This window comes from Oncorhynchus mykiss, chromosome 17 (assembly GCF_057628025.1).
Source record: "Oncorhynchus mykiss isolate SJ-2025 chromosome 17, ASM5762802v1, whole genome shotgun sequence".
Classification (NCBI taxonomy): domain Eukaryota; kingdom Metazoa; phylum Chordata; class Actinopteri; order Salmoniformes; family Salmonidae; genus Oncorhynchus; species Oncorhynchus mykiss.
Window position 1 is genome coordinate 3,983,265 of NC_143038.1, and position 25,819 is coordinate 4,009,083.

Below are 25,819 nucleotides of genomic sequence, written 5' to 3' on the forward strand. Positions count from 1 at the left end.
TTTGGAATCAGAACGTTTATTTTCTCAAAAAAATCAAACGCACCGTAAAATACATTTGCTACCAAACTGCTCATCATTCACATCAGACAAATAAAACGCCAATAAATTAATAATTATCACTAACATATAGTTAGTTATACCCCTACAGCTCCCTACCCGAAATCTTATTTTCTTATCTTGTTACTGTAATGATTAACCCTAACCCTTTCAAACCCACCCTCAACCCACCCATTCTCCCTGAGCAAACTGACACACCAACACATAAAACCCACCATGCTTCAAACTACCACAGCCTGTAGAACTCATTACAGAAACATGACATAACAATTCAGGACCATTATGACAAACCATTCCATACTAGGGCTAGGAGTTTATTCAGACCATGTGATCTGACCAGGAACCATTTATAGTCCAACATCTGGTCAGGTCATGTGGTCAGGAAAAACAACTCCTGGCCCTCCTTATGACACATGCAGTGACTTGAACAGTTGGCTGAATTGGATGTGATTAAAATGAATGCCACTGCACGTCATAGTAAATAACTGAACAGTTTGTCACTTTAATAACGAAGCTTTCATGATGCATCGTTACCACAAAGCGTGACCCTGAACCCCAAAATCCCCATGGAACCCACATTGACATAACCACCTCCCTTATTAAGACCTCCATAGTGTTTTTTTTTCTTTTCTCAATTGACATTTCATTCATTACAAATGTACAAAAAAAACGGAAAAAAAAGAAGCAATAATGGCTCATATACATATCGACAAAATGGATTCTTCTTAATATTTCTGATGAGTGTTCTATAAAACGAAGGAGTCCCACAGAACAGAACTACACAGCCAGTCTTCCATAGACCCTTCCATAGAACCCATGCTGGTAACATCAGTCCAATGAGCCAGGTTAGCTATGGGTATAGTATGGTAAAGTATGCTATGGTACAGTATGGCTGCGACTGAAATGGCCCTATCCCCTACATAGTGCACTACTCTCATAGGGTTCTGGTCAAAAGTAGTGCACTATACATGGAACAGGGTGCCATTTCAGACACAACATGTCTGTGGTTCCTGTTGCGGTAGTTTACATGCCAGATGTTAGGTCTGTGGATCATGTACGTCGGGTCTTCTGTCTCTTGGCCTGGCGTTTGGCCTCGTCCAGGGCAGCGTTGTCCCCACCGGCCTGGCTCAGGCTGCGCACCCCCTGCAGACGGCTCACCAGCTGCAGCAGCAGGGGGATCACCTGGGGAGAGACAGGGCGTTAAAAAAGGGTGAGATGCCACTTTATATTGTCTTCCGTGTACTAAAATGCCATGAAGATCCCAGAAACCAATAGAATGTTGTTTTTTTCAATACAAAGTGTGTGTGTGTGTGTATATATATATATATATATATATATATATATATATATAAAAACACACACACACACACACGTATGCCATAATACAAAGGCAATAGGAAGTCTGCTTGAACATTTACCAGACCACTCAATTACAGTACATTGGATACATGATACATGGCTAGGCAATAGGAGTGGAGGCAGTGTACCTTCTCATGGTTGTAGGCTGCCAGCAGGAGCAGTAGAGTGAGGGGTAGCGCTATGTAGGAGCCCTGGGCTACGTCCTGGTCAGGAACTTTACGCTGTGATGAAGAACATCACATTGGGTTCTCATTCGTTATTCAGAAGACACACAATGCAGGCTCTTTTTTTTAATCACTGTAATGAGAATATTCTAAATGTATTACATTAGTTGTTTCCGAACTAGGATGAAGTTGCCTGCAGACGCTGATCTAAAATCTGTTTTGTGCTTTCCCACATAATGGATAAGGTTAGAATGCGGACAGGATCAGCTGATCTTAGATCTGTGGCTGCGGAGAACTTCTAGCTGGAGGATTCAGCCCTGGCAGAGTAGGTACTGTGTACTTACATTGGGGTTGAAGGTCAAAGTGATGTGCTTATGGTAGCCTGTAGAGGTGAAGGAGACTTGGGGCAGAGAGAAGTCGTACTGGGAGCGAGACAGTGTGGAGTGCAGCATCAACACATAGGTCTGTATTGGGGGAGAGGACACACAACAAAAAGTATATTTATGGTGATGACAACATACTCTGTAATGTTAATTCCACTGACCCAGAACCTCTGGATAAACCTACACTACTTTCTATTATCAGGCGAATAGCAACCATTAAAGGCCCAGTGCTGTCAAAAATCCTTTTTTTTCTTTTTCCTTTTCTATCATATTGTACAACAGCTGATGAAACTAACACTGTGTAAGTGTGACAGATGTGAGCAGTGTAATTTTCTGAAAGTTAGTTGCTGGTTGAAAGAACAATTTACACAAGACATTCTAAAAATCAGCAGGATTTACATGGGTGAAGTTTAAGTTAATGGACCAATAAAGAGAGATTCAAACCTCTCTACCGATAACAGTTTTCAGGTTACACACATACATATACACATATATATATATATATATATGGCATCACATTTGATCAAAAAGAAGATCAATTGAGTTATTTTTCATGAGTCGTAAAATGAAATTTAGAGGGAAAAATACATATTGTAAACAAAAACAAGTCAAAAAGCATTGCAAGCCAAAAAGAACCGATATCAATGATTAAAAAAAGGAAATGAGAACATTTATTTCAATCTACTGTGCTTTGTTTGAAACTTTTCCTCACCTACGCTGGCATTTCTCTGGCATTTCTCAACCACTGATCAAGTGGGGGTGGGGTGGGGTTTAGAAGGGGGGCGAACTAAAATCCGTTACTGTTGGTTAATACACTTGGAGAGACCATCATTCCATCACTATTTTGCATTGCTTTTTTATGACCCGTTAGGTTTCATTTCTACGGGGGAGGGGGGAGCTGCTGCACCATGACGGTTTGTAAGTCTGGAAAAACATTTGAAAAACAGTTTTTAAAAGTTAAAACTTCTCGGCCAATCAGGTTCATTAAGAGAGTAAGAGAGCCCCAGCCGTTCCCCATCCTCACTGGTCAAGCATACCCAACCTGTAGTCTGTGGTGTAAAATCAATGTTATGAATATGATAATGACCCATGTTTGTAGACCTGGACCTCCTGAACATGTTGATGTACACTATATACACACAAAATTATGTGGACACCCCCAAATTTGGGAATTCGGCTATTTCAGCCACACCCGTTGCTGACAGTTGTATAAAATAGAGCACAGAGCCATGCAATCTCCATAGACAAACATAGACCGTAGAATAGCCTTACTGAAGAGCTCAGTAACTTTCAACATGGCACCATCACAGAATGCCAATTTCCAAACAAGTCAGTTCGTCAACTTTCTGCCCTGGAAAACCGTAAGTGCTGTTATTGTGAAGTGGAAACGTCTAGGAGCAACAACGGCTCAGCCACAAAGTGGTAGGCTACACAAGTTTACAGAACAGGACCGCCAAGTCAGCACAATAACTGTTCGGGGGGAGCGTCATGAAATGGGCTTCCATGGCCGAGCAGCCGCACACAATCCTAAGATCTCCATGCCCAATGCCGAGCGTCGGCTGGAGTGGTGTAAAGCTCGCCACAATTGGACTCTGGAGCAGGGGAAACGCGTTCTCTGGAGTGATGAATCACGCTTCCCCATCTGGCAGTACGGCGGATGAATCTGGGTTTGGCGGATGCCAAGAGAACACTACCTGCCCCAATGCATAGTGCAAACTGTAAAGTTTGGTGGAGGAGGAATAATAATCTGGGGCTGTTTTTCTTGTTTTGAGCTAGGCCCCTTAATTTCAGTGAAGTGAAATCTTAACGCTACAGCATACAATGACATTCTATACGATTCTGTGCTTTCAAATTTGTGGCAACAGTTTGGGGAAGGTCCTTTCCTGTTTCAGCATGACAATACCCCCTTGCACAAAGCAAGGTCCATACAGAAATCGTTTGTCAAGATCGGTGTGGAAGAACTTGACTGGCCTGCATAGAACCCTGACCTCAACCTTTGGGATGAATTGGAACGCCGACTGCGAGCCAGGCCTATTCGCCCAACCTCACTAATGCTCTTGTGGTTGAATGGAAGCAAGTCCCTGCAGCAATGTTCCAACATCTAGTGGAAAGCCTTCCCAGAAGAGTGGAGGCTGTTGTAGCAGCAAAGGGAGGACCAACTCCATATTAATGCTCATGATTTTGGAATGAGATGTTTGACAAGAAGGTGTCCACATACCTTTGGTGATGTAGTAAACAGAGGGTACACATCTGCAGAAAGGTGAAAAGGAAGGAGCAGGAGTTCGGGAAACTCTCTAAATTTGCTTGGGGCTGACACAGATGATATTTAAATTGTTACAGCTAGCCTTTGTTTTCCATTTTCCCTCCATATACATCTTCATATACTCACTTGACAGCGGTAGACCATGGAGATGTCCCGGGCCACTTTTACCAATGAAGATAATGGGGCCGACGTCTATGACGATGTCTACGAACAGCCCTACTATGAAACAGCCTGAACACTCAGAGGACCTGTTTGGTAATGGAGCCAACGCCTATGAAGAGGTCCATAGACAGCGCAATTATGAAACTTCAGACACTTGTCTTGACACGTGTCTACCCCAGGGAGCACACCACAACCTGAACTCTCAGGTTCTGAGAGCTCATGGAGGAGACCCTTTGTTGTTGCTACAGCGTGTCTGGGGCTGCTGGGTCTTCTCCTACTGGCTGGGATCATCTATCACATTTATACAGCCGACCTACAGAGGCAGAGAGACCTGGTGACCATAAACAGCCAAGAGGAACAGGTATTTGACCAATGCATCTGGATTGGTCTGACTGACGGAGAGACGGAAGGGACCTGGAAACGGGTTGACGGCACAGCACTGACAACGGCGGTGGTGGTCTGAACCGGATTCAGAAGTTGGGACTGTGCTATGATGTATGGAGGCGTACAACATATTCCTCTAAATGCATTGAATGACTTTGGGTGTGACGTGAAATATCTAGGGATTTGTGAGAAAGTGGATTATTAATACCATAACACCAGTGTCTACTTTAACATGTAAAGTCCACACAAATTCTTCCTTCCTTTTTCTCTCGAATGATCATGCTGTTTAATCAACTTCTTGATATGCCACACCTGTCAGGTGGATGGATTATCTTGGCAAAAGGAGAAATGTTCATTAACAGGGATGGAAATACATTTGTGCAAATAAATTGAACTAAATGAGCTATTTCTGCGTACGGGAACATTTTGGGCTCTCTATTACTTCAGGTCAGGTCAGGACCAACACTTTACATGTTATATTTAGTTCAGTATAGTGAAGCCATAATATGCTTGTGATTGGTTTGTAAAGACACAGTAGTTAAGTTTGTCATCTGTAGTATAGAAATCAATGTCATCTGTAGTATAGAAATCAATGTAAGTAATTAACAGTTCTTTTTTTCTGGATCAAAATGGAGCTTAGGTGGTGGGTTCGGTGGGGCCGGAACCAATGGTACGTTCACCAACCAACATTTTAGAGGCCCTCGTGTTGTTGGCAGTGAAAAATGTAGCCGTTTTAAAACGGATTGAATCATAAGAAAATCAATGTCATAAGAAAATCAATGGGGGCCCCATGCGTCATCAAAAATACTCTTCAATGCATAATTTTTTGAATTTTAGATTCTCCCCGACTGTCTAGCTTTTATTTTGGTGATTGTTAGTTCTCAAAGATTATATTATAAAAATATAATGGTCCATTATCTTTTCTACATATCTGGTTTAAGTAATTTAAGTTTACACCAAAAACGTTTTTCCATCCTGAAAAGTACTTTACTTGTAATTGTTTTGACACAGGCGGCCCGAAAACACACTTAGGCGGCCACCCAAGTGTATTCTATACAAAAAAAAAAATTTTATTTCTCTATCGATACATTCATCTACAGTGTAGATGAATGTATCACATGATGAAATCTGAGCTGGTATTACTCTAAGAAAAAAATATATATAGTGAATTTTCATAGAGTGAAGACCTTTACTATTCACTGTTATATCCTGAAAAAACAACAACTTAATTAAGAAAATGTATTAAGAAAATGTATTTCTATTCATTTTTAATTGATAAAATATTGTTATTATTTAGATTCTTTTTCGTTTCTGGGAAGCGTATTACGACTTTGTTAAATACAACTTAATTAAGTTGTGATTTGATTTAAGTAATACCACTGACCCAGAAGAGCCATTTCTGGGTTGGGTACAGCAGTGCTTCAGGTCTCTGGAAGGCAGTAATGATGCTTCCTTGGCTATCAGCTACACACATTTCTAGCCCGCCTTATACCACCTTACATACTAATAGCAGGTCCATACCTCTCCATCCCTGTCCAGAGGCGGGAAGTGAAAAAAGAGGGACTGTCCCAAAGACACACTGTTGATGGGGTTGTCAAGGTTGTCACTCTTATACAGCTTCACCTGCACGGGACAGGAGGAGAAATACAATTATATGGAGCCATAGAATTAAATAGAGGACTCTAGATGGATATAACCCATTTTAGCATTAGTCCTCTTACGGGTATTGTAGTGAAGGGATCTTACAGAGAGGGTGGGCAGGTGTTCTGGTGGGGGTTTATGGGTATTGTAGTGAAGGGATCTTACAGAGAGGGTGGGCAGGTGTTCTGGTGAGCGTTTATGGGTATTGTAGTGAAGGGATCTTACAGAGAGGGTGGGCAGGTGTTCTGGTGGGGGTTTATTGGGTATTGTAGTGAGGGGATCTTACAGAGAGGGTGGGCAGGTGTTCTGGTGAGGGTTTACAGGTATTGTAGTGAAGGGATCTTACAGAGATGGTGGGCAGGTGTTCTGGTGAGCGTTTATGGGTATTGTAGTGAAGGGATCTTACAGAGATGGTGGGCAGGTGTTCTGGTGAGGGTTATGGGTATTGTAGTGAAGGGATCTTACAGAGAGGGTGCGCAGGTGTTCTGGTGAGGGTTATGGGTATTGTAGTGAAGGGATCTTACAGAGAGGGTGCGCAGGTGTTCTGGTGAGGTTTTATGGGTATTGTAGTGAAGGGATCTTACAGAGAGGGTGGGCAGGTGTTCTGGTGAGGTTTATGGGTATTGTAGTGAAGGGATCTTACAGAGATGGTGGGCAGGTGTTCTGGTGAGGGTTTACAGGTATTGTAGTGAAGGGATCTTACAGAGATGGTGGGCAGGTGTTCTGGTGAGCGTTTATGGGTATTGTAGTGAAGGGATCTTACAGAGATGGTGGGCAGGTGTTCTGGTGAGGGTTATGGGTATTGTAGTGAAGGGATCTTACAGAGAGGGTGCGCAGGTGTTCTGGTGAGGGTTATGGGTATTGTAGTGAAGGGATCTTACAGAGAGGGTGCGCAGGTGTTCTGGTGAGGTTTTATGGGTATTGTAGTGAAGGGATCTTACAGAGATGGTGGGCAGGTGTTCTGGTGAGCGTTTATGGGTATTGTAGTGAGGGGATCTTACAGAGAGGGTGGGCAGGTGTTCTGGTGAGGGTTATGGGTATTGTAGTGAAGGGATCTTACAGAGAGGGTGCGCAGGTGTTCTGGTGAGGTTTTATGGGTATTGTAGTGAAGGGATCTTACAGAGAGGGTGGGCAGGTGTTCTGGTGAGGGTTATGGGTATTGTAGTGAGGGGATCTTACAGAGAGGGTGGGCAGGTGTTCTGGTGAGGGTTTATGGGTATTGTAGTGAGGGGATCTTACAGAGAGGGTGGGCAGGTGTTCTGGTGAGGGTTTACAGGTATTGAAGTGAGGGGATCTTACAGAGAGGGTGGGCAGGTGTTCTGGTGAGGTTTTATGGGTATTGTAGTGAAGGGATCTTACAGAGAGGGTGCGCAGGTGTTCTGGTGAGGTTTTATGGGTATTGTAGTGAAGGGATCTTACAGAGAGGGTGGGCAGGTGTTCTGGTGAGGGTTTATGGGTATTGTAGTGAAGGGATCTTACAGAGAGGGTGGGCAGGTGTTCTGGTGAGGGTTTATGGGTATTGTAGTGAAGGGATCTTACAGAGAGGGTGGGCAGGTGTTCTGGTGAGGTTTTAAGGGTAATGTAGTGAGGGGATCTTACAGAGAGGGTGGGCAGGTGTTCTGGTGAGGGTTTATGGGTATTGTAGTGAGGGGATCTTACAGAGAGGGTGGGCAGGTGTTCTGGTGAGGGTTTACAGATATTGTAGTGAAGGGATCTTACAGAGATGGTGGGCAGGTGTTCTGGTGAGGTTTTATGGGTATTGTAGTGAGGGGATCTTACAGAGAGGGTGGGCAGGTGTTCTGGTGAGGTTATGGGTATTGAAGTGAGGGGATGTTACAGAGAGGGTGGGCAGGTGTTCTGGTGGGGGTTTATGGGTATTGTAGTGAGGGGATGTTACAGAGAGGGTGCGCAGGTGTTCTGGTGGGGGTTTACGGGTATTGTAGTGAAGGGATCTTACAGAGAGGGTGGGCAGGTGTTCTGGTGAGGGTTTATGGGTATTGTAGTGAGGGGATCTTACAGAGAGGGTGGGCAGGTGTTCTGGTGAGGGTTTACAGGTATTGAAGTGAGGGGATGTTACAGAGAGGGTGGGCAGGTGTTCTGGTGGGGGTTTACGGGTATTGTAGTGAGGGGATCTTACAGAGAGGGTGGGCAGGTGTTCTGGTGAGGTTTTATGGGTATTGTAGTGAAGGGATCTTACAGAGAGGGTGGGCAGGTGTTCTGGTGAGGGTTTATGGGTATTGTAGTGAGGGGATGTTACAGAGAGGGTGGGCAGGTGTTCTGGTGAGGGTTTATGGGTATTGTAGTGAGGGGATCTTACAGAGAGGGTAGGCAGGTGTTCTGGTGAGGGTTTACAGGTATTGAAGTGAGGGGATGTTACAGAGAGGGTGGGCAGGTGTTCTGGTGAGGGTTTATGGGTATTGTAGTGAGGGGATCTTACAGAGAGGGTGGGCAGGTGTTCTGGTGAGGTTATGGGTATTGAAGTGAGGGGATGTTACAGAGAGGGTGGGCAGGTGTTCTGGTGGGGGTTTATGGGTATTGTAGTGAAGGGATCTTACAGAGATGGTGGGCAGGTGTTCTGGTGAGGGTTATGGGTATTGTAGTGAAGGGATCTTACAGAGAGGGTGCGCAGGTGTTCTGGTGAGGGTTATGGGTATTGTAGTGAAGGGATCTTACAGAGAGGGTGCGCAGGTGTTCTGGTGAGGGTTATGGGTATTGTAGTGAAGGGATCTTACAGAGAGGGTGCGCAGGTGTTCTGGTGAGGTTATGGGTATTGAAGTGAGGGGATGTTACAGAGAGGGTGCGCAGGTGTTCTGGTGAGGTTTTATGGGTATTGTAGTGAAGGGATCTTACAGAGAGGGTGGGCAGGTGTTCTGGTGAGGTTTTATGGGTATTGTAGTGAAGGGATCTTACAGAGAGGGTGGGCAGGTGTTCTGGTGAGGTTTATGGGTATTGTAGTGAAGGGATCTTACAGAGATGGTGGGCAGGTGTTCTGGTGAGGGTTTACAGGTATTGTAGTGAAGGGATCTTACAGAGATGGTGGGCAGGTGTTCTGGTGAGCGTTTATGGGTATTGTAGTGAAGGGATCTTACAGAGATGGTGGGCAGGTGTTCTGGTGAGGGTTATGGGTATTGTAGTGAAGGGATCTTACAGAGAGGGTGCGCAGGTGTTCTGGTGAGGGTTATGGGTATTGTAGTGAAGGGATCTTACAGAGAGGGTGCGCAGGTGTTCTGGTGAGGTTTTATGGGTATTGTAGTGAAGGGATCTTACAGAGAGGGTGGGCAGGTGTTCTGGTGAGGTTTATGGGTATTGTAGTGAAGGGATCTTACAGAGATGGTGGGCAGGTGTTCTGGTGAGCGTTTATGGGTATTGTAGTGAGGGGATCTTACAGAGAGGGTGGGCAGGTGTTCTGGTGAGGGTTATGGGTATTGTAGTGAAGGGATCTTACAGAGAGGGTGCGCAGGTGTTCTGGTGAGGTTTTATGGGTATTGTAGTGAAGGGATCTTACAGAGAGGGTGGGCAGGTGTTCTGGTGAGGGTTATGGGTATTGTAGTGAGGGGATCTTACAGAGAGGGTGCGCAGGTGTTCTGGTGAGGGTTTATGGGTATTGTAGTGAAGGGATCTTACAGAGAGGGTGGGCAGGTGTTCTGGTGAGGTTTATGGGTATTGTAGTGAGGGGATCTTACAGAGAGGGTGGGCAGGTGTTCTGGTGAGGGTTTATGGGTATTGTAGTGAGGGGATCTTACAGAGAGGGTGGGCAGGTGTTCTGGTGAGGGTATCTTACAGAGAGGGTGGGCAGGTGTTCTGGTGAGGTTTTATGGGTATTGTAGTGAAGGGATCTTACAGAGAGGGTGCGCAGGTGTTCTGGTGAGGTTTTATGGGTATTGTAGTGAAGGGATCTTACAGAGAGGGTGGGCAGGTGTTCTGGTGAGGGTTTATGGGTATTGTAGTGAAGGGATCTTACAGAGAGGGTGGGCAGGTGTTCTGGTGAGGGTTTATGGGTATTGTAGTGAAGGGATCTTACAGAGAGGGTGGGCAGGTGTTCTGGTGAGGTTTTAAGGGTAATGTAGTGAGGGGATCTTACAGAGAGGGTGGGCAGGTGTTCTGGTGAGGGTTTATGGGTATTGTAGTGAGGGGATCTTACAGAGAGGGTGGGCAGGTGTTCTGGTGAGGGTTTACAGATATTGTAGTGAAGGGATCTTACAGAGATGGTGGGCAGGTGTTCTGGTGAGGTTTTATGGGTATTGTAGTGAGGGGATCTTACAGAGAGGGTGGGCAGGTGTTCTGGTGGGGGTTTACGGGTATTGTAGTGAAGGGATCTTACAGAGAGGGTGGGCAGGTGTTCTGGTGAGGGTTTATGGGTATTGTAGTGAGGGGATCTTACAGAGAGGGTGGGCAGGTGTTCTGGTGAGGGTTTACAGGTATTGAAGTGAGGGGATGTTACAGAGAGGGTGGGCAGGTGTTCTGGTGGGGGTTTACGGGTATTGTAGTGAGGGGATCTTACAGAGAGGGTGGGCAGGTGTTCTGGTGAGGTTTTATGGGTATTGTAGTGAAGGGATCTTACAGAGAGGGTGGGCAGGTGTTCTGGTGAGGGTTTATGGGTATTGTAGTGAGGGGATGTTACAGAGAGGGTGGGCAGGTGTTCTGGTGAGGGTTTATGGGTATTGTAGTGAGGGGATCTTACAGAGAGGGTAGGCAGGTGTTCTGGTGAGGGTTATGGGTATTGTAGTGAGGGGATGTTACAGAGAGGGTGGGCAGGTGTTCTGGTGAGGGTTTATGGGTATTGTAGTGAGGGGATCTTACAGAGAGGGTGGGCAGGTGTTCTGGTGAGGTTATGGGTATTGAAGTGAGGGGATGTTACAGAGAGGGTGGGCAGGTGTTCTGGTGGGGGTTTATGGGTATTGTAGTGAAGGGATCTTACAGAGAGGGTGGGCAGGTGTTCTGGTGAGGGTTTATGGGTATTGTAGTGAAGGGATCTTACAGAGAGGGTGGGTAGGTGTTCTGATGAGGTGATGATGTTCCCACTCAGGTCAAACTGGTTGATCTGCCTGAAGGCGATGATGTTGACTCCCACGATGTCGGTGCTCCCAACCTCTATGGAGCGGTGCTGAGGCAGGGCTCTCTCGATGTGGTCGTTGCCCTGTGCTCTCAGCTGGATCAGGTATCTACAGCCAGGCTGTGAGAGAAGCTCAAAGTTAGCAACACAAAAATAATAGCAGAGCTATTAGCAATTGCAACAGCAGTGTTTGGGGGTATCAAACGCAATGACTCATTCTGCACAAAGTAACTCTTACAAATGTGTTGTATCGTTACGTCAGCTTCATAAATACTTTATGTGCTTGTATACAGGCTTTATAACTGCTTTATGTAGCCCTTATGAAGACTGAAAAAGGCCCGACTCACCAGCAGGCCCCTGAGCCTGAAGCGTCCCTCCTCGTCAGTGACTGTCTCCTCGCTGTAGATACTACACTCTGCCTGTCCCACTGCCTCCACTGACACATCCCTCTCAGCATCTCCACTCAGGGACTGAACTGCCCCGTAGCAGCTAGAAAGGAGGCAGTAAATCAGCCATTTTGGGGATCGATAGGACAGACAAATAACTACACACACCGCCATTTTGGGGATGGGACTGTTAAGCTCCTTGTCAAGTAAGTCAGCAAGAACAGGCCTGAATAAGATTTGTTACAATAAAAATAAGTGGCTAGTGATGGCTGGGGGGGGGGGGGGGGGGGGATTGAACATCATTCTGCCTTGTTTAGTACATTTTTGCAGTTAGTTTAAAGCTCATTGGGTTTCACTCACTTTCTATGAAAAGTGCTACAAAGATAAAGATGGATTTGATTGGCCCGTTTCTAGTACCTGTATGCGGTTTTGAATCCGGTGATGTCGATGCTGAGGTTCTGTCCCTCCTCGACGGTGATCATCTGAGAGGCTGGCTCAAACCTGAACTCCTTCATCATGGGCTTGAAGTAGTACTGGCCTGGGCTCTGAGGGGAGGGATGGAGGGATAGAAAAGGAAGAACAGATGAGATGCAATCAATAAATCCCCCCTGCAGTGTTGCTGCACCAATCCAATCAGCACTAGTTCGTTCACATCACACAGAATATAGACTTCCACCTAGTAGCCCGGTGTGTTTAATAGTCAATCATTCAGGAGGAGGATAATACAGGGATGAAGTAGGTGTTGAGTTCAGTCAACATCAAGGTCCTTACCAAGTTGTTGAAGGTGAGGACACCAGTGTCCTGGGTGAGCAGGTTGGATCTGAACGATCCTCCACTGAGAGACAGCAGGACTCCAGACAGAGCGTGACCATCCTCTGAATTGATCTACGACACACAGAGAAAGATAGGAGATATGACAATGAACACACTGCATAAGACTACACAAACCCTGCCGCAGCCAAAACTATATTTAAGTTGCAGTTCGACACCAAGGCAAAATTCCAAAAGAACACTGTTGAAGGGCAATACATTCACAGAACAGACTCATCAACTATTTATTAAACAACCATCACCCGACCGAAAGAGGGATAATGTTACTGATTAAACAAAAAAATGTTTTGCCAACAAGACAAAAGCTAATAAATGGCCTGTTCTTTCCACTGAGTTCGCTAGTAGTATGTGTGTTCTGTACCTTGAAGGTGACTCCAGCCAGAGCGAAAGCCTTGAAGTCTCCCTGGGTTCCCTCTACAGTGGTGAGGATGAAGCCCTCCTTACTGGCACTGACGTCATAGTGACGGTCACTGTGCAGGGGACCAACACTGGGGAGGGAGAAACAACCATTAGAGAGTAATTTAGATTGACTTGTATTACAGTACGTTTCCGACAAATGTCACAATCAAGGAGCATTTATCAAACACCATGAGAAAACCTGCCTGAAGCTAATCTAAAGCAACAACTATGTAACATGGTGGACATTTCAAGTGGCTAGATTAAGACGCAAAGTGGTCAAATGTATTGTTAAAAAAACAACAAGAACATGATTTGAACAAGAAACCCCAGCTTGCAAGATGTTTTGCCTGATGCCTAGGGCAAGGGTGAGTAGGCCATGCTAGCCTTACGGCTAACACGGCAGTGACCGAGGTTATGGTTAGGGGATAGTCATGTATACCTGTAAGCCCCGTTCTCATTGGTGGCGACGGTGATGAGGGGGGCCTTGGCTCCTCTCTCGGTGATGGAGATCTCCACCCCCTGCAGTTCTGGAGTCACTTGGCCCCCCAGGAACAGACCAGCGCGCCCCGCGATGTCCACCACACGCCCTGGACAAGACTCTGTGAGAAGGGGACAGAATAAGAGAAGGTATTTAGATTACTGCTGGACACAGACACAGCTTCATGGCCGGTGATGTCCACCACACGCCCTGGACAGATCTCTGTGGATGGGTGCTGGTAGGGGCAGAGAATAGGGAGTTACCATATGTAAATGTAGAGACAGACAAAAACAGGTTATACACCTGTGGTGGAAAATGACTAAATGAGTTATGCTATCCCGTGTGATACTACTTAAGAGAATAGTCTCTTGCCATATGTTAAGTGTTTTTTTCTTGTAACCTGATACAAATGTGTCTGTGTTACTCAGTCACAAGACTGGGCGTATTTTTTTTATTTAACTAGGCAAGTCAGTTAAGAACAAATTCTTATTTTCAATGACGGCCTAGGAACAGTGGGTTAACTGCCTGTTCAAGGGCAGAACAACAGCTTTGTACCTTGTCAGCTTGGGGGTTTGAACTTGCAACCTTCCGGTTACTAGTCCAACGCTCTAACCACTAGGCTACCCTGCCGCCCCATATAGCTAAGATCCGTTTGGGTGTGACCCCAGCATGTGAGACATCCCATGTTTTTACTATCTGTGAGCTGTGATAAATGCAGTTAGACGTTTGAGCCCTCGAGCTATCAACCTCGAGCCATCTTAAAATCTGCAAGGACAAACCAATCGCCTTGTACACACTATGTTCCGCCCGTGTTTACACACATCTGCTAAACTGCCATGTAGACAAGAGGTTGTACTTTCTATAACAGCAGAGAGCCAACTCTGTTCGTTGGGCTTTTAACTCTGCACTGTTGTGTGGATTGTTGACTGATCCATTTTTTGCAAATCTTATTAAATATAATTGTTGTTTGAAGAATCTACAGCCTCTTTCCCCTTTGGTTAGAATTTCCACTACACACCACACAGAGAGATATGCAGACAGACACCACAGACCAAACACACACAAAGACAATAACATAACACAAAAGAAGAGGATAACAAGGAAGTGAACTCTGACCTCCAGTGATAGTAGCCTCAATCTCCGGCGGATAGAAGAGCAGCTCCTTCGAGGAGGGAGTCACAGTGATCCTCTCCCCAGCCCTGGCCCAGTAAGAAAATTCGTAGTGAAAGGGGCTGGTGAGCTCATCAGCTCTCTCTTGGATGGGAGGCTCGCTGTCACCTCCATCCTCAGCCTCTTGGGCACGCCTCTCCCTCTCCTGGCGCCGCAGCTCGATCTCCTGCAGCTGCTGCTCCTGTCTCTGCTCCTCCAGGCTTCTCAGAGGGCCTAGGACCAGAGCTGGCTCAGACTCTATGGAGGATCTGATGGAAGACACATAAACAGTATTTAGGTTAGACTATGGACGACCTACAGGAGGAACACCGTGATAATCTTTTTTGTTGTTGTTGTCATATTTAGAAAAACAAGAGTCATTTCAGGTTTAAACGTTAATTCTGGAAATGCATGTAAATCTCCAACTTTTTTGGAGATGACGGGGACTAACTTGATGGTGACCGTGACATCCAGGATCTTATCAGTGGTGATTAGGCCAGTCATGTGATGTCTCACTGCAGTCAGGGTCAGGATAGTGGGGGCTGACCTGAAGGACACATTTAGACAAGTAGAGTCATTCACTTTGGTGGGGCTATGTAAAAGGAAAACATAGAAATGGATCCAATAGAACACCCTTACGTGTCGTAGGTATAATAGTCCTGTTCGAATTGGTGGCAAGATCGAGGAGTCACTTTGTACAAACCTGGCAAAGGCAAGATTAGATGATTAATAAGCATATTATTATATATATAATATTATTATTATTATTATTATTAATATAAATATATATTTTACTCATGTATCTACCGGTAACCTATATTACCCTAGGTTAGTCTCAAAGACATATTTTATTTTCCAGAGGTCTTTCAGTAAGGATATTGAAGAGAATCGAAGACAAGTGAAAAGAAGAGGAGTTTCTCCCACCAGGCTTGGAGAGACAGAAGCGGTTGACCCCCTTGGAGAGGTTATAGACGCCAACGTTCTCAGGCTTGCTGCCGTCCTGAAAGAATTCCTGCCAAGATACATACACTCATTTAGACTTTCACACCAGCAACCACGATTATGTAAAATAACGTACGAGCTATTTAAGAACCATTATGCTCGAACTATTCACTCATACTCTTTCTTATCAGAGCAGCTGTCCAACAGTATGTGCACAGCTGCTCATCGAACATCTAATTCCAAAATCGTGGGCATTAATATGGAGTTGGTCCTCCCTTTGCTGCCACAACAGCCTCCACTCTTCTGGGAAGGCTTTCCACTAGATGTTGGAACATTGCTGCTGGACTTGTTTCCAATCAGCCACAAGAACATTAGTGAGGTCGGGCACTGATGTTGGGCGATTAGGCCTGGCAGCCAGTTAGCGTTCCAATTCATCCCAAAGGTGTTCGATGGGGTTGAGGTCAGGGCTCTGTGCAGGCTGTCAAGTTCTTCCACACCGATCTTGCCAAACCATTTCTGTATGGACCTCGATTTGTGCACAGGGGCATTGTCATGCTGAAAAAGGAAAGGGCCTCCCCCAAACTGTTGCCACAAAGTTGGAAAGCACAGATTTGTCTAGAATGTTTTTGTATGCTGAAGCGTGAACATTTCCCTTCACTGGAATTAAGGGGCCTAGCCCAAACCATCAAAAACAGCCCCAGACCATTATTCCTCCCCCACCAAACTTTACAGTTGGCGCTATGCATTGGGGCTGGTAGCGTTCTCCTGGCATCCACCAAACCCAGATTCATCCGTCAAACTGCCAGATGGTGAAGCATGATTCATCGCTCCAGAGAACGTTTCCACTGCTCCAAATGCCAATTGTGGGGAGCTTTACACCACTCCAGTCAACTCTTGTCATTGCACATGGAGATCTTAGGATTGTGTGCGGCTGCTCGGCCATGGAAACCCATTTCATGACGCTCCCGATGAACATTTTATTGTGCTGACGTTGCTTCCAGAGGCAGTTTGGAACTCGGTAGTGAGTGCTTAAACAGAGGACAGATTTAAAAGGGCTACACGCATCAGGACTCTGCGGTCTCGTTCTGTGAGCTTGTGTGGCCTACTGTCTGAGCCGTTGTTGCTCCTAGATGTTTCCACTTCACAATAACAGGACTTACATGTGGACTAGACCACACGCACGCATGTTGATTTTGTCCATCCACACCAGACACGATAAGGATATGCAGGTTGAAATATCAAAACAAACTCTGAACCAACTAGATTCATTTGGGGACCGGTCGAAACACACAAAACATTCATGGCAATTTAGCTAGCTAGCTTGCTTTTGCTAGCTAATTTCTCCTTGGATATAAACATTGGTTTACAAGGTCATCTACTCCGACAATTAATCCACAGATAAAAGGGTAAACCGATCTCCTCAGGCTTCTTCTTCGGACTTTATATAGCGGCTGGCAATCAACATTAAGGTGCATTACACCACCAACTGGACTGGAGTGTGGACCTCAGTTTGTCTTTCAATCACCCACGTTTGGTATATGCTCCTAAAAACCAATGAGGAGATGGGAGAGGCGGGACTTGCAGCACGTCAAACTTCACAAAAAGAACCAAGTTCTATTTTAGCGCCTGGCTATGAAGACGCTCGTTGACGCTCGTAAGCAGCGTGGGTGCATTGATTGAATAACGTGTACATTTATTTTGCAACGCACACGACGTGGGCGGTGTGGTCAGCATGTTACAGTTGACCGGGGCAGCTCTAGCAGGAAAGATTTGGAATAACTGACTTGTTGTGCCACGTTGAAAGTCACTGAGCTCTTCAGTAAAGGCCAATGTTTGTCTATGGAGATTGCATGGCTGGGTGCTCGATTTTATACACTGGTCAGCAACGGGTGTGGCTGAAATAGCCAAATTTACGGGGTGTCCAAATACATACTTTCGGCCGTGTAGTGTATAACAAGCATAAACAGAAATACATGCAGGAACACATAACAGTACACATGCACACAACTACACATATGAACAAACCTAAAGACACACTCTCTCTGTCCCCTACACACAGCCCTCCCCTGTGTTACTACTGACCAGTGTGATGGCGTGGGACAGGGAGCAGCGGAGGATGTAGCCTATCTGTCTGAGCTCTACTCCCAGCACGTCAGAGTCCAGCACCTCCACCTCCACTGACTTGAGCTTCCAGCACCACTCCTCATGGGAGATACTCACTGGGAGGGAGGAGAGCAGAGCGTCAGACATTGCTACAATATTGACATAAGGACAAGACATACATAACCTAGCCTGAGAACCTGGAGTACAGCCTGGCTTTAGTGTATGGATTTCTTCTCTGACAACATTGACCATCCTATAACATACTTACTTGTTCAGTAGACACATAACAGAAAAAACGAGGAGCTACTAAAAAGATCATGTCCAAAAATACATGTTTGTTTTCCATAGCAACAATTTATTTTTATTATATATTATTTTGAAATACCTTTTTCCCCAATGAACACGACCCAGGAGGTCCGTACCTTTGTATTTGCCAGGCAGGACGTGGTCGAAGGAGATTTCCAAGGTGTCACCGCTCCCTGAGAGGAGCACGCTCCTCCTCTCCCCCTGACGACTCACCGGCTGCAGGGTCACCGACAGGTCATCACAGTTCGCTGGGGGGTCAAGAGGTCAAAGGTTATTCAAAGTGGCAAAGCCGTGAAAATGAGACCGTCGCTGATTGGCTGTCTAACGAGGATGCTAGGACTAATAGAGTATTCAGATTGACTGTTTTCAGCGTTTGTCCTGACAATGACCCAGTTAGGCATCAAAACACACTCAGTCTGTCTAATAGAAAAGCACTTTTAACCATGACTGTTTTCATTCAACAGAAAATGTGCCCTACTGTTCCCTGTTGAATAGGAGTTACTTCTCCCTAAGGGGTTATTGTTAACCTTGCATTATTCCTACTTGACATCTAAACAGGAAATGTTCAAAGTGAGTCATAGACTAATGGGAGAGAACTCCAGGGCAGGCTTACCCAGACAGTAGACCCTGCCCGAGACGGAGGCCATGAACTGGGTGAAGAGGAGGTCGGAGAGAGGCCTGTCCACCAGGGAGACCTCCAGAGCAGCAGGCTGCAGGGCCAGGCCAGCCTTCACCTCCGCCTCAGGAAGAGACACCTGCAGGGAAGGATGGAAGACAGGATGGAACGTTAGCCTAAGTACAGCCAAGGTAAATGGACAAATCCTGTTTAGTTGTATTTTGAGGGTAACATCGCTAAGAGCTGATCTCACGTAAATAGGACTGGAAGTAGGATGAAGTTGCCCATAGACACTGATCATAGATCACTTTAGTATGCTTTCTTCACCCTTATAGGGATATGATTCAGAGCAGCTAAGCTGATCCTAGATAAGGGACTAAGGGCAACTTCGCTCAATACAACCAAAGCCACCAAAATACAGACAATTCATCTCATAGTCAGAACAAGCTGTATTTCTGTAACGTACGGTAACACTGTAGTCTCCAGGTTTGGCATGGAAGCAGAAGGCCCCCTGCTGGTCTGAGTCGGTGGTGTGGGTGGCGGTGTTGTCCTGTCCCAGGGGAGTGAGGGTCACCTTGTAACGCCCCTGCTGCTTCATGCTCTCTGGCAGACGGGTGATAGCGATCTGACCACACACGCTGAACCTGGAGAGGGGGATGAGAATGACATTTATAATTTATAATGCTTCAACAAAACAACCACATAGCTGTTATGTCAGATGCATGTTATGATTATAGATGGGGGCATCAATAGGACACATTGAAAGTCGAAACTCACCCAGCAGTGATGATGTCAGGGAGTTGAGGCGTGTTGGGAGCTATCTTCACTGTGATTGGCTCAAAAAACATGAGGTCCTTGTGCGTGCGGAGGGTGTAGGTACCGGTGGTCATATTCTCCAGGCGGTAGGAGCCGTCCTCTTTGGTCAGAACTGTTAGAAGGGAAGAAAGAGAGGGAGGAAAAGGGAGAGAGAAAGAAAGGGTTCGGCAGAAGGACAATCCCAACGCAAATGAACATAGCATGTCTCCACGTTAATCAAACAATGTCATCTCTGATATTTCTCCTCCGAATTTGAACACAGATAATAGAAGAGAAAATGGGGTGGTGAATGTCACTATGGTTACCTTTGATCTGGTTGTTGAGGGTTACCGTGGCGTCAGGTACCCCGTCCCCCTCCAGGCTGTTGAGAACCCTGCCGGTCACAGAGAAACCCATGACACGGAAGATGGGCTACAGAGAGAGAGAAACACAAAACACGACACCTCCAGGGTCATGTACAGTACCATAACCTCTGTTAATCACATGACAAAGACCAATGCTGTACAATTTTAACCCATAAGTAGCAGCCAAGCAGGAAGCTGGAGCACTGTAAACTTACCTCCAGCTTCAAGCTGTTGTGCTCCACCCTGAAGTCCATTCTGGAAGGTGCCACATCAAATGTGATCCTCTCTCCCCTGTAGAAGGGAATCTGAAACACAGACAAATTAGTCCAACATAGTCAAAGTGAAGGACAAGAAACCAGACTAAGTACATAATACATTATTTTTGTATAGAGCCCTCCAGATTTTTGAACAGAGCCTTCCAGATCCCAAGGATATTTTACACATTAAAGACAACCTAAGAACACCAACAGCGCTATTTCAGCAACACACATTAACTGGGAGGGATATGTGCTGAATAAGTAGTCTTCAAAAGGCCTTTTCACAGAGCATTTTCTTAGCCCAGGGCTAATTTGCCATGGGATAAGTGCAGTGTGAACAACACGGGTGTGTTGTGGCGGCCATCTTACCACAGTGTAGTCTCCGCTGGCCAGTGAGGGGAAGGAGAAGATGCCGTCCTCTCGGGATAGGGCACTACACAGGTAGACCAGGGAGTCATCTCCAGACTCGGCTCCATCCACTGGGGCTGTGTTACAGACACTGACGTCCTAGGAAACACAAGAAATAGACATATTAGAGGGAATTTTATATATTTTAAATTTAACTAGGCAAGTCAAATTCTTATTTACAATGGCGGCCAACACCGGACGACTCTGGGCCAATTGTGCGCCGCTGTGATACAGCCTGGATGTAAGATAAGTATTACATATATCTGAAATTCCTGTTTTGAGTAAAAACTGTATGTATCCGTCTGGGTTACTACAGTGAGGGGGAAAAAGTATTTGATCCACTGCTGATTTTGTACTTTTGCCCACTGACAAAGAAATGACTGGTCTATAATTTTAATGGTAGGTTTATTTTAACATTGAGAGACAGAATAACAACAACAAAAATCCAGAAAAACACGTCAAAAATTGTATAAATTGATTTGCATTTTAACGAGGGAAATAACTATTTGACCGCTCTGCAAAACATGACTTAGTACTTGGTGGCAAAACCCTTGTTGGCAATCACAGAGGTCAGACGTTTCTTGTAGTTGGCCACCAGGTTTGCACACATCTCAGGAGGGATTTTGTCCCACTCCTCTTTGCAGATCTTCTCCAAGTCATTAAGGTTTCGAGGCTGACGTTTGGCAACTCGAACCTTCAGCTCCCTCCACAGATTTTCTATGGGATTAAGGTCTGGAGACTGGCTAGGCCACTCCAGGACCTTAATGTGCTTCTTCTTGAGCCACTTCTTTTTTCGCCTTGGCTGTGTGTTTTGGGTCATCCTCATGCTGGAAAACCCATCCATGACCCATTTTCAATGCCCTGGCTGAGGGAAGGAGGTTCTCACCCAAGATTCGTCCATAGTCCCTTTGATGCGGTGAAGTTGTCCTGTCCCGTTAGCAGAAAACCACCCCCAAAGCATAATGTTTCCACCTCCATATTTGACGGTGGGGATGGTGTTCTTGGGGTCATTGGCAGCATTCCTCCTCCTCCAAACACAGCGAGTTGAGTTGATGCCAAAGAGCTCCATTTTGGTCTCATCTGACCACAACACTTTCACCCAGTTGTCGTCTGAATCATTCAGATGTTCATTGGCAAACTTCAGAAGGGCATGTATATTTGCTTTCTTGAGCAGGGGGACCTTGCGGGCGCTGCAGGATTTCAGTCCTTCACGGTGTAGTGTGTTACCAATTGTTTTTTTGGGGACTATGGTCCCCTCTGCCTTGAGATCATTGACAATATCCTCCCGTGTAGTTCTGGGCTGATTCCTCACCGTTCTCATGATCATTGCAACTCCACAAGGTGAGATCTTGCATGGAGCCCCAGGCCGAGGGAGATTGACAGTTATTTTGTGTTTCTTCCAATTACGAATAATAGCACCAAATGTTGTAACCTTCTCACCAAGCTGCTTGGCGATGGTCTTGTAGCCCATTCCAGCCTTGTGTAAGTCTACAATCTTGTCCCTGACATCCTTGGAGAGCTCTTTACCTGTATAAAAGACACCTGGGAGCCAGAAATCTTTCTGATTGAGAGGGGGTCAAATACTTATTTCCCTCATTAAAATGCAAATCAATTTATAACATTTTTGACATGCGTTTTTCTGGATTATTTTGTTGTTATCCTGTCTCTAACTGTTCAAATAAACCTACCATTAAAATTATAGACGGATCATTTCTTTGTCAGTGGGCAAACATACAAAATCAGCAGGGGATCAAATACTTTTTTCCCCTCACTGTATATCATAATTTAACCATTCATGAGGTAAAATGCCCAGCTTCATAGACAGCCAACATTAAAGATAAAATATCACTGTAGTGTATCACAATATGTACAGAAATACAGCAGACTGGACACCACCGCTCTTTCAATTTGCCATTCAATTCAATACAAATATATTTGACCTCCTTCTTCACTGTGGCAGAGTAGAGGAGGAAGGTGACTTTTTTCATGGGCTCCCCATCACTCCGGACCTCCCCAGAGACATCGTACCCTCCCACCACCAGATGCTCTGCAGTCGCTGCATTGGCACTGGACACACGCACTGACGTAGCGCTCTGTGGAAGGACAACGCAAAATGATTGTGAAGCATTTTGGACGTTTTTGCTCTAATTCTTTTTGCATAGTTCACACTACCTGTAATCACTTATGTTCTTACTCTGCTTGCTTATATTACTTGTGCAATAGGATTGAGTTCCAATTGCATCCAACTAAAGTTGTGCCAATAACACCTACAGCTGCACTTTGAGATGGCTTGAGATCATGAGCCCTGCAGAAAGAAACTCACCTGCTCCAAGGTCCAGGACGGATGAGAAGCAATGATGTCATAACTTCCAGGAAGTACTTTGGAGAAGGTGTACCTGTGAAATGACCCAAAACAGTCTGTGTTAGAAGCCTAGTGCTTGTACAACAGCGGATGTGTACAAAAGCATTAGCATTGATATGAATGGCTTGAGTTGCCACGACTGGAAAAAAAAGCCAGTGTGTTTGTTTGTGTTGTAAGGGGTAGTTATATTGCCTTGTAGTTTAAAGTAATGCTGTTAAGAGTTTGAGGAGCGGTCCCTTACTTTCCTCCAGGCTGAGTGAGCACAGTCTGCAGCTTTTCTCCTGTTCCCTCCCTGGTCAGGCTGATCTCCACCCCAGCTGGGCCCAGGAGTTGGCCTTTACTTAGCACCTGGGACATACACAACACATTAGCGCCACAACAAAGTAAACAATTATTTCAGAAATGCACATACTGTATATCCGGTAAGTACTAACACTAAACAACCATTTAAAAAAGTGGCAGATCTCTGTGCCATTCTGTTTAGTCAATAAATAGTGATGTATTGAGTCTTTGGGGGGGTGGAACGTAGTCTAGCAGTTAAGCGCGTTGGGCCAGTAACAGAAAGGTTGCTGGTTCAAATCCCCGGGCTGACTAGATAAAAAAAGATGTTGATGTGCCCTTGAGCAAGACACTTAACCCTAATTGCTCCAGTAAGTTGCTCTGGAGAAGAGCATCTGCTAAATGACTCAAATGTAAATGTATTTTGGCCAGCACCATCCCCACAAGGGTTATTGAAGAAGAGTTCCTCTCACCGTTCCAGAGACAGAGAAGCCAGTGAAGACAAAGTTGATGTCCTGCTCCTTGGTGCAGATATCATTGACCCCGTCCACATAGAGGTCCACACTGGTGGGCTCTGCAAAAACACAGACAGAGTGTTATGTTACAGCACTGCTGGCAATACACAAGAGCTACAAATACACATGAAATTCTCCTTACCAAAGCTCCACCCAAGAGGCGGCTCAATCTTCAACACAAAGTCTCCCTGTGAATAAGACAGAGTCAAATATTAGCAGAACTGCCTCTATGTATCCGAGAGTGGAAGACTCCTCTCTCGTCTCTAAAATGTAGGCTCTAACAGTCCCATCACAAGTCAAACTGTTGAATAAACTTAATTTGAACGTACTTTGCCTGTTGTCCACTGATTTTGTCCCTATAAAAGTAGGTAATCTGAGACAAAATATCCACAGAGTAGTGTTATCAACCTGCCTTTCAGTACGCTGGGCTGTATGTCGGTTTGTATTTTCAATGCTGACTCAACTCATATGTGACGCTGCACAATATGTCAACAATGCCGAGTTTAGCCGAAGCACAGACTGAACTTTGTCCCACGCAATCAGCTGGCAAATTTCACAAGCACTTTCAGCTGATTGCGAGGTAACTGTGCTTTGGTCGACAACATTAAGCTACATTTGGCTATTGTTTGATGTTGTGCATCACGTGAAATGCATCAGGTGGTGGGAAATACAAGCAACAGAACCGCTGCCGCAAAAAGTTGGGTAAACAGCCCTTTCCTGTGGCTACCCCATCTCCACCTGATACCGCCAAAAGGATCAATATTACGGACAACTGGTAAAGTACGATTAAATATAATTGTATTCAACATTCTGTCTTGTAGAGACTACTGCGTCTTTTTTACAGCGACTTCTTTCAGACTGATATCCATGAAGTAACCAGGGAAACAGTCTGAGGTTTAGACAAACCAATGCCATACTACTACTATTGCATTTTCATATGTATCAATACCACAGGAGGCTGGTGGGAGAAGCTATAGGACGGGCTCATTGTAATGTCTGGAATGGAATAAATTAAACCGTATCAAACGTACGGAAACGCCTGCCTACTCGGATCAATACATTCATTACCTTGTCATAGAGGGGAATCATAAAGTATCCATTGATGGGAGCACAGTCCGTCTGATATTTCAAAGACCCTTGTTTGGTGTACACTTTAATCTGTGAGAGACAAGAAAGACGAGATGTATTTAGCAATGCACAAACACAACCAAAAAGGCAAAAGCATGATTTCATGCGATGCATGTTGGACAGTAGTATGGGCTCTTGCGGTAAAGTAGTTAGTTAGCTAACGTGAATAACTTGCACCGGCAGTCATTAGGGTGAGGGTGGTCCAGTATGAGATGATTTGACTAAACAGTAATCCTATTATTGTAAATGGTGTGTGGATGGTGCAATACCTCGTCAGTACAGTGGGGTTTAAGTGGACCGGCAACTAGCCAGGTCAACTTTAGCAAGCTAGCTAACGTTAGCTAGCCAGTGCGTAAACTATGTAAACATTCGCTCGGAGTTTTAAACGTAGAAAGGACTTAAAAGCAGTGAAACACATTTAGCTACATTTCAATAGCTGCAAGTTATTGCGTTTCTGATGTGTTTTGTAAGGATAGCTAGTTAGTACAATGCTATGTTAACTAGTTAGCTAACAAGTTCTGAATTTCGACATGGTTGTGCACGAGAAACCAGCAACATAGATCAGAGATGGCTCGTGAGATTAGTGTGGCTACTCAGAGAGTTAGCTAGACCATCTTACTAGCCACCTTGGGGCTAATGTTATTTCATTCAAACTCAACTGTCTTTTCACCACTCAAGACTCCCAGCAATATCCTGTCTCCGCCTACTAAGGTAGTAGGCCGTCTCTGCACTCACCTCGATCAGCGAGTAATTAATTTCAACGTCGGATTTCACGAACCCTCCGCAGGCCACCACAATGTCATCAGCTGACACTGTAATAAACTGGCAGCAGATGATTCCAAATAATATCCAGAACACTGCCATGTCTGCCGGTTCCGTTATTCCGAGCATTCGCCAGGAGATTTTTCTGGACAACCGAATTGACAGTGCACGCTGCCTCCGGTTCCGTAAACTGCGCTGTTGAAGGAGCAGTAGCTACCTATTCTGGAGGCGTCGACACCTGCTGGTGCGGAGGTGACATCGATTAAGTATGT

General features: G+C 45.4%; 1 protein-coding gene across 1 annotated transcript; it reads right to left on the reverse strand.

The window, feature by feature from the left end:
• On the reverse strand, positions 1 to 25,771 carry nomo (nodal modulator). Its single transcript, XM_036949408.2, has 29 exons — positions 25,521 to 25,771; positions 24,726 to 24,815; positions 23,800 to 23,845; positions 23,616 to 23,716; positions 23,105 to 23,211; positions 22,825 to 22,897; positions 22,442 to 22,594; positions 20,463 to 20,600; positions 20,052 to 20,141; positions 19,798 to 19,903; positions 19,454 to 19,604; positions 19,143 to 19,320; positions 18,674 to 18,815; positions 18,177 to 18,308; positions 17,734 to 17,870; positions 15,634 to 15,721; positions 15,349 to 15,412; positions 15,161 to 15,256; positions 14,677 to 14,978; positions 13,522 to 13,681; positions 13,045 to 13,171; positions 12,624 to 12,737; positions 12,270 to 12,397; positions 11,814 to 11,955; positions 11,392 to 11,586; positions 6,294 to 6,395; positions 1,925 to 2,044; positions 1,545 to 1,637; positions 1 to 1,239 (listed from the first exon to the last, which is right to left on the reverse strand). Exons 1-29 carry the CDS (start codon positions 25,674 to 25,676, stop codon positions 1,108 to 1,110), a joined length of 3,663 nt encoding a protein of 1,220 aa, XP_036805303.2. The 5' UTR covers positions 25,677 to 25,771; the 3' UTR covers positions 1 to 1,107.
• Positions 25,772 to 25,819: the final 48 nt, after the last annotated feature.

Coding starts and splice junctions, on each gene's coding strand:
- nomo (XM_036949408.2), bottom strand. CDS start 25,676: ATGCTCGGAATAACGGAACCGGCAGACATGGCAGTGTTCTGGATATTA. Junction 20,142..20,462: donor CCAGCGGAGACTACACTGTG/GTAAGATGGCCG, acceptor TCTGTGTTTCAG/ATTCCCTTCTACAGGGGAGA. Junction 18,309..18,673: donor GGGCAGGGTCTACTGTCTGG/GTAAGCCTGCCC, acceptor TTGACCCCCCAG/CGAACTGTGATGACCTGTCG.